The following is a 7,470-nucleotide window of genomic DNA, read 5'->3' as shown; positions in this document are numbered from 1 at the left end:
TAGTTACATTGTATATCTTATGTTGCCCTATTATGTAATCTCATGTATTTTCTTGAATTTTGTTTAATTCCCTTTTCTAATGATCTGTTGAGCGGCTTGCAGAAAAATACTTTTCACTGTACCTCGGTACACGTGACAATAAACAAATCCAATCCAATCCAATCCAATCCAACACATCACCGAGATGGCCCTGGAGAAAGATGCATGCCATGCGACATTGCATTATGCTCCGCTTTGCCTCATTGACGCGGGCTTTGCTGTCTCCATGTCTCTGATGGAAGGTGAAGAAAAGCTGAAACCAAAATCCAAAGGGATAACAATACAGTTTATTTCTCTTCATTGAAATAGTGCTCGGTATAATTATTTGTTAACTCAATTTTATTGAACCAAAGACCTCCTGATGTGCCAGCTGATATTCCTGGCTTGCCACCTTGCACCACTTTCACCGTTTAAGAGTGATGTGGGAGCTTTAAAAGCAAGCCCTTTGTTTAATTTCAATGGATTTGGCTATCAGCTTGGGAACCAAAATGTATTTCTCCCTGAGCAGCAGTAAAAGGATACATCGTAACCAGTCCACTTACGTTCTGCATTGATTGAACTGATCCTATCAGTTGGAAAATCTACCTTTTATTTCAGCTGTTATTTCTCGGACAACAGAAGGTGTCACATCACATACACAACTGCTTAAAGCAATTGTAAAATCAAGCACTAGTTTTAAGGTAATTCAAGATAGAATCACAGTGCGGCATGAACAAGTCTCTGATCTAACATTACACAGCGGATGATACACATTCACAACTGTTTTCTTAAATATTAATTATAAAGAAACACATTGCTATAATTTAGATTGAATATGCTATTATGTCATATGAAAGTGCTGACGGCCGCATCAAGTGGTATAAACCTGGATAATTATAATCAGGCATGGTCAAACTGTCCAACTGCCCAGGGGTGTGGAAGTTACGGTGCTGATCGCTGTAACATGAAAGCAGTTTGGTGAATGTATCTTTGAGTTTTGAAGCAAAACTGCTGAGCAGGGTGCCTGCAGAAGATTCATAGAAGCTGCTTGGTCTCAACAGCCTTCTCGCAAAATCACCGCTGAATTTTTCAACAGTGCGGGCAGTTTTCACCCAGCAGAAACTCTTTTACAACACTGCGGGTTAATCTTCAATTGTTTTGATTCCAGTAACAAACCAGGAATTAAATGCACTGCTCGATTAGGACTATGCTGCTTCCAATTTTGCCGTGTTTGACATAAAACATTACGGTTGAAGTTTTCCACAAAATGAAGCAAAATATTGTGGACTTTTCAAAGCTGGCCCTGGAGCCTACATTGGCAGTGCCAGCGGAGGCTGCTCCAGGCACTCGTTTACTTTTTCCACGATTGTTGATACCTCTGCCATTGCCCCAAAACCTAGAACAGAAACAAAACACAGCAGTTACACAAATATCCAGTTATATCCCTAACATGCAAACAAACAGCAACCTCACACATTATAGCCCAAATAAGAGTTTTTACGCAGAGTATCATATAAGAGCTGTGATAATGGGCAGAAGTTTCCGGGTTTGTTTTTTGGCGAAGTGCCGTTTTGGGCAAGAAAAGGAGGTGCAGCCCCCCGGAGGCACTGGGAGGCTTACCCGCCATATTTGTAGACACTGCATGGGTTTACTGCCATATCTGTGCTGGGCGGTCTCTGATTCGTCCCCAGGGACATCAACTGGGAATCACCAGACTCGATTGGCCGAATGACCTCCTTCTGCACTGTTGATTCGATGATTAGGAGTGAAGAATTGAAATATGAATTGGCATTTCAATGGAATCAGCAGCAGTCAGACAAACATGAAGTGTCAATGGGATGAGTTATGACCTGTTTAAAGCAAAACATGGGCATTTTCTGGTGATTGTGATAATTAAATGTTTTTATGCATTTCGTGCATTGAATGGTCGCCACACTACCAGAAGGATGTGGAAGCTTTGGAAAGGATGCAGAGAAGGTTTACCAGGATGCTGTCTGGTGTGGAATGTGTTAGCTATGCGGAGAGACTGAATAGACTAGGACTGTTTTCATTAGGGGTTGACCTGATACAGGTCTACAAGATTATGAAGGGCATGGATAGAGTGGATGGGCAGGCACTCTTTCCCAAGGTGGAGGGGTCAGTCACCAGGTGGCATAGGTTTAAGGTCTGTGCGGCAAAGTTCAGAGGAGATGAGCGAGGCAGGTTTTTTTACGCAGAGGGCGGTGAGTGCCTGGAATGTGTCAGGGGAGGTTGTGGAAGCAGATACATTAATTGCATTCAAAAGGCATCTTGACAAACACATGGATAGGATGAGTGTAGAGGGATACGGCACAAGGAAGTGCTGAGGGTATCATGCCAAGGTTGGTATCATGACCAGTGCAGGCTTGGAGGGCAGAAGGGCCTGTTCCTGTGCTGTACTGTTCTTTGATCGCTCACTGTGCTGAGGAGTTCCGGCGAGCTCCTCAGAGCACAAATCGAGGCTATTGACCGCATGTTCCAGGCCCCTTATCTTAAGCAAGTGCTGTTTTATAGTCACGCATTTCTCAGCGCTGGGAAACACTTGGCTAAATGTGCTCGCTATGGGACTTGGTTACCTTTTAGTTAAATCGCGCCTCTTGTTTAACCAGTTTATTGGTGTTCTTTGAAGGGGTCAAAGGTGCTATGGATTGAGGAGAACCTGTAGATGTACTGCACCTAGAGGGGGGCATGGTGGCACAATGGTTAGCACTGCTTCCTCATGGCACCGAGGACCTGGGTTCGATCCTGGCCCTGGGTCAATGTCCATGTGAAGTTTGTACATTCTCCCGTGTCCGAGTGGGTTTCACCCCCACAACCCAAAGATGAGCACGGTAGGTGGATTGGCCACACAAATTGCCCCTTAATTAGAATTTTTTTTAAAAGACGTACTGTTAGTAGATTGCAAGAAGGCATTTGATAAGGAGCCACATCAAATGTCATTGCAGAAAATATAAGCTCTTGGTGTAGGTGAGAATATATTGGCATGGGCAGAAGATTGATTAGCTATCAGGAAACAAATTGTAGCTATAAATTTGTCTTTTTCTTTTTCTTCATTCACAGATGTGGGGTCATTGGATAGGTAAGAGTTTATTGCACATTCCTAATTGCTCTTGAGAAGGTGGTGGTGAGCCGCCTTATTGAACTGCTGCAGTCAGTCCCTGGGGACTGCTGGCAGGAGTGGGAGGAGTTCAGTAAAGCGTGGTCCAGTTAGGCCTCTTTTGGCGCCGTACGTTCTGTGTAAGTCATTTTGCAACATTATTACCTGTAACGAAGTATAGCAGCATAAATGATCATGGTTCAAGTGGGATGGACTGACTTAACTTTTACTGAATTTTAATTCCATGGTTTCTTCAACCTGTAATTGTTGTCATGACACTGGTGTTGAACGAGGAGAATAAAGACGAAAGACGGGAGGAACGGCAGAAGCGGAGGTGAGCACGAGACGGCAGCGAGATCCGTCCAGGAGAAGCAAGCGACAACACCAATACCAAACCCATTCGAGTATTGCCCACTGTAATTATTTCTCCGGCACCCAAATGTATATTCACCTCCCCAGTCTCCACTCCTCTTCTCCCCCCCCACACACCACACCAACAGTCGCCCACTAATGTGTTGTAAATAATTTTGCCAGGTGTACAGAGTTGCTGCTGTTGAGCTGGTGCATAATACCTTACCAGTTATTCTATTTTATATTTTATTGTATTTTTTTTATTATTTACTATTTTCTTTTCTTTGGTATGTTTGGGTGTGCCCTTCTCTTATTTATATATATATATATATATATACACACACATATATAGATGTCTCTTATCCTGTGTACATAACGGTAAATATACTTTGTTCAAAAACCCAATTAAAAACATTTATTAAAAAAAAGACACTGGTGTTGAGTCATTGTGACTCGTTTCTTTAATTAGTTATGAGTTGTGCCTGAAACAATGACGTTCCACTGAATGTACATTGGTAACTTATGTTCAATTACCATGTATCTGAGTAATTTCAATGGAAATGAATTAAATTGACGGAAATTGCACACAAAGAATCATCGTGTGAATGAGATTTGATTGAAATGATAATTCTCATCACAAGATATTCATCATCTCAGAACGCTAAGATGCTGATTCAAATTGAACTCATTTTTTACAGGTTATATTTTACACCTCCTCCCCTCTCCCAATTTATAGTTTATGGCACTGTGTACCAAAGGGCAAATATGTTTGGGTTTTTTAGATTTCAGCCCACATACTGAAAAGTGGCAATATATCAAATGTTGCACAGTTGGTTACTGCACTGGTAAAAGCTATTGAAGATGTCCTGCGGCTGGAGTATTTAAACCAGTGTAACTTTAAGGCATGATTTAATATCATCCAGACACCCAAAGCAACATTTCAAAATGAGAAAATGTTGGGAACATAAAGCAGGCCAAAACAAATTAACATTTGAAGCAGACAGCTACTCCAGAGTCCCAGGTTCAATTCCGGCCTCTGGTGATTGTCTGTGCGGAGTCTGCACGTTCTCCCCGTGTCTGCGTGTGTTTCCTCCGGGCGCTCCGGTTTCCTCCCACAATCCAACGGTGTGCAGGTTAGGCGGATTGGCCATGGTAAATTGCCTTTAGTATCCAAAAGGTTAGCTGGGGTTACTGGGTTATGGGGATAGGGTGGAGGCATGGGCTTAAGTAGGGTGCTCTTTCCAAGGGCCGGTGCAGACTCGATGGGCCGAATGACCTCCTTCTGCAATGTTGATTCGATGATTAGGAGTGAAGAATTGAAATATGAATTGGCATTTCAATAGAATCAGCGGAAGAAAAACATGAAGTGTCAATGGGATGAGTTATAACCTTTTTAAAGCAAAACAAGGGCATTTTCTGATGATTGTGAAAATTAATTTTTTTTAATGCATTTCATATCTAAGAATACAAAGGAAAAACTTGCATTTTTATAGTGCCTGTCATCCCAAAGAACTTTATAGCCAATGAAGTATTTTTAAAGTGCAGTCACTGTTGCAATGTAGGAAACGTTACAGCTAAACTGCACGCAAGATATCCCCACAAATCACAATGTGGTACTGGTCAGGTAATCTGTTTTTAGTGATTGGCTAGGACATCGGGGAGAATCTGCCTTCTCTTGAAAACAGTGGCATAGGATCGCATCCATCCACTGAGGGGGCAGGTGGCATCTCAGTTTAACTTCTCCCACAGTGCAGCATTCACTCAGTACTGCGCCTAAGTATGATCCAGATTATGGGCTCAAACCTGTGTACTGGCCTTGGACCTACAGTTTTCTGACTCAAAGACAAAGTGTGCCATTCCTGAGGCAGTAAGGAATGGGCGAATAGCTGAGGCAATCTAACATTTCAATGTAGTGTGTCATGGGTTTCCCTGGTAACAGCAGTAAAACAAATCAAACAAGATATATTAGGATGTGGTTCGCCCAATCAGCAGCAGGTAGAAATCTGCCTAGCGACAGCAGTGGCCAGTATTCAAAAGGCCGGATGAGATGCGTTTTTCTCCAGTAACGAGATTAGCAGACATCAAGTTGGAATCAGGTTTGATGTGCCAATTAGCAGAAGCAGCTTACCTCGACTACTGGGAGATCAGTGAGGTATATACATGTCCATTAAGTCAAAGAATGTGAGAGGGGCAGACAACGAAAATACACAGAACGTAGAACCAAAGGGGAATAATGATATAGTTGCCAGCACCCTCAGAGGCAAGGAGATCAGTTTACATCCAGCAGCATGGAGGCTTGTTTTACATCAAACATCCGAGAGGGCCAGTTTTACATTTAACAGCCTCTAAGTCTTAAAGCCAAGGCAGTACAGAAAACTTCATAAGGAAGTTTACATGCTTTCGCTGGACCATGAAAAGATGTTTCCCAGCCTTGAACATCAACCCTTTTATTGCGTGGAAATTATTATATATTTTTATAAAATTTAACGTACCAATTTTTTCCCCCCCCAATTAAGGGGCAATTTAGTGTGGCTAATCCACCTACCCTGCACATCTTTGGGTTTTGGGGGTGAGACCCACGCTGGCACAGGGGAGAATGTGCAAACTCCACAGGGACAGTGACCAGGGCCGGGACTGAACCACTGCAACACTGTGCTGCCCTTTGCGTGGTGATTATAAGCTGGACTGGACTATAGATTTATTTACTTTGTATCTTGTTTGGGGAAAGGGGATGTCTTCAGGAGTTCAGGGATCAAAGATTTGGAACAAGGAGTACATTCTACTTAAACTGTGTGTGTTTAGTAGTTCATATATGTAGTACAGCGTAGTAGAGTCCAGTTAGCGTAGTAGAGTCCTATTTGCGTGAATCTCCCAGCATCAACATCTTGGGGCCTATCATTAACTAGAAACTGAACTGGATCAGTCATATCTGTTGCTGCAAGAGCAAGTTAAGAGGCTGGGAATTCTTCAGTGAATAACTCACCTCCCAACTCCCAAAAGCTTGTATACATCTACAAGGCAGAGGTCAGTAGTGTGATGGAATACTCTCTCCTTTCCAGGATGAGTACAGCTCCAACAAGAAGTTTGATATCATCCAGGACAAAGCAATCAGTTTGATTGGCACTCCATCTAACACTTCAACATTCATTTCCTGCACACCGACTTACACTGGCAGCAGAGTGTACCATCTACAAGGTGCACTGCACCAACTCACTAAGGCTCCTTACCAACACCTTCCAAACCTGTGACCTCTACCACCTAGAAGGGCAACAGATGCATAGGAACACCACTACTTGCAAGTCTCCCACTATTCTGACTTGGAACTATATCATCATCCTTTTACTGTCGCTGGGCCAAAATCCTGAAATTCCCTTCCTAACATCACTATGGGTGTTCCTATAGCATATGGACTGCAGCAGTCCAAGAATCATGTCATGTGTGGGTCCCTTTAAGAAATGGGTGTTTATCAAATAGCTGCAGTGATGTCATTGTGTGGGTGGAGCTGCAATGCGATTCTGTCTTTTACTTTTGTTTTGAGCTGGAAGCTGCTTTGTGTCTTGCTTTCGTTTTCAGTTGGGCAGCTGCATTCAAGCAAGAAGCTGTATTATGATTTCTCTCTCTGCCTACTAAAGAATGTCTCCAGATCACTTGATGATTTCAAAGTGATACCTGTTTCTATAAGGAATGCAAACCTACTGTCTTTGTTAAAAAGGGTTTTTTGACTTATGGATGTTGTTAGGAAAGTTATTAAGGGATACCTATAGAGTATTGTATCTGTGGGGATTATCAGTGTTGGTAGTTGATAAGATGTTTACAGTGTGTTTCTAAAATGTTATCTGGATTCATAGAATAAACATTATCTTTGCTTAAACATACTTTATGGCCCGGATTCTCCCCCAACCGGCAGGCGGGACGTACTGGCGCCAAAGGGTGGCGTGAACCAATCCTGCGCGGGCCACCCGGAAGTAGCGGAATCCTCCGCACCT

At 42.8% G+C, this 7,470-nt stretch overlaps 1 protein-coding gene across 2 annotated transcripts in view; it reads right to left on the bottom strand.

Moving 5' to 3' along the window:
- Positions 1 to 308: 308 nt before the first annotated feature.
- ppcdc (phosphopantothenoylcysteine decarboxylase) overlaps positions 309 to 7,470 on the bottom strand; it is a 93,889-nt gene continuing 86,727 nt past the window's right edge. The window contains exons 5-6 of one of the 2 annotated variants that reach the window (XM_038784329.1): positions 1,639 to 1,762; positions 309 to 1,414 (exon numbers count right to left, since the gene is read on the bottom strand). In XM_038784329.1, the coding sequence (XP_038640257.1) occupies positions 1,201 to 1,414; positions 1,639 to 1,762 (338 nt within the window). In that variant the 3' untranslated portion in view covers positions 309 to 1,200. The remainder of the gene's footprint in view (positions 1,415 to 1,638; positions 1,763 to 7,470) is intronic. The other variant, XM_038784330.1, reaches the window with a different exon arrangement.

The sequence above is a fragment of the Scyliorhinus canicula genome, chromosome 24 (assembly GCF_902713615.1).
Source record: "Scyliorhinus canicula chromosome 24, sScyCan1.1, whole genome shotgun sequence".
In the NCBI taxonomy this organism is placed as follows: Eukaryota; Metazoa; Chordata; class Chondrichthyes; order Carcharhiniformes; family Scyliorhinidae; genus Scyliorhinus; species Scyliorhinus canicula.
This window is presented reverse-complemented; position numbering and strand designations above follow the sequence as displayed.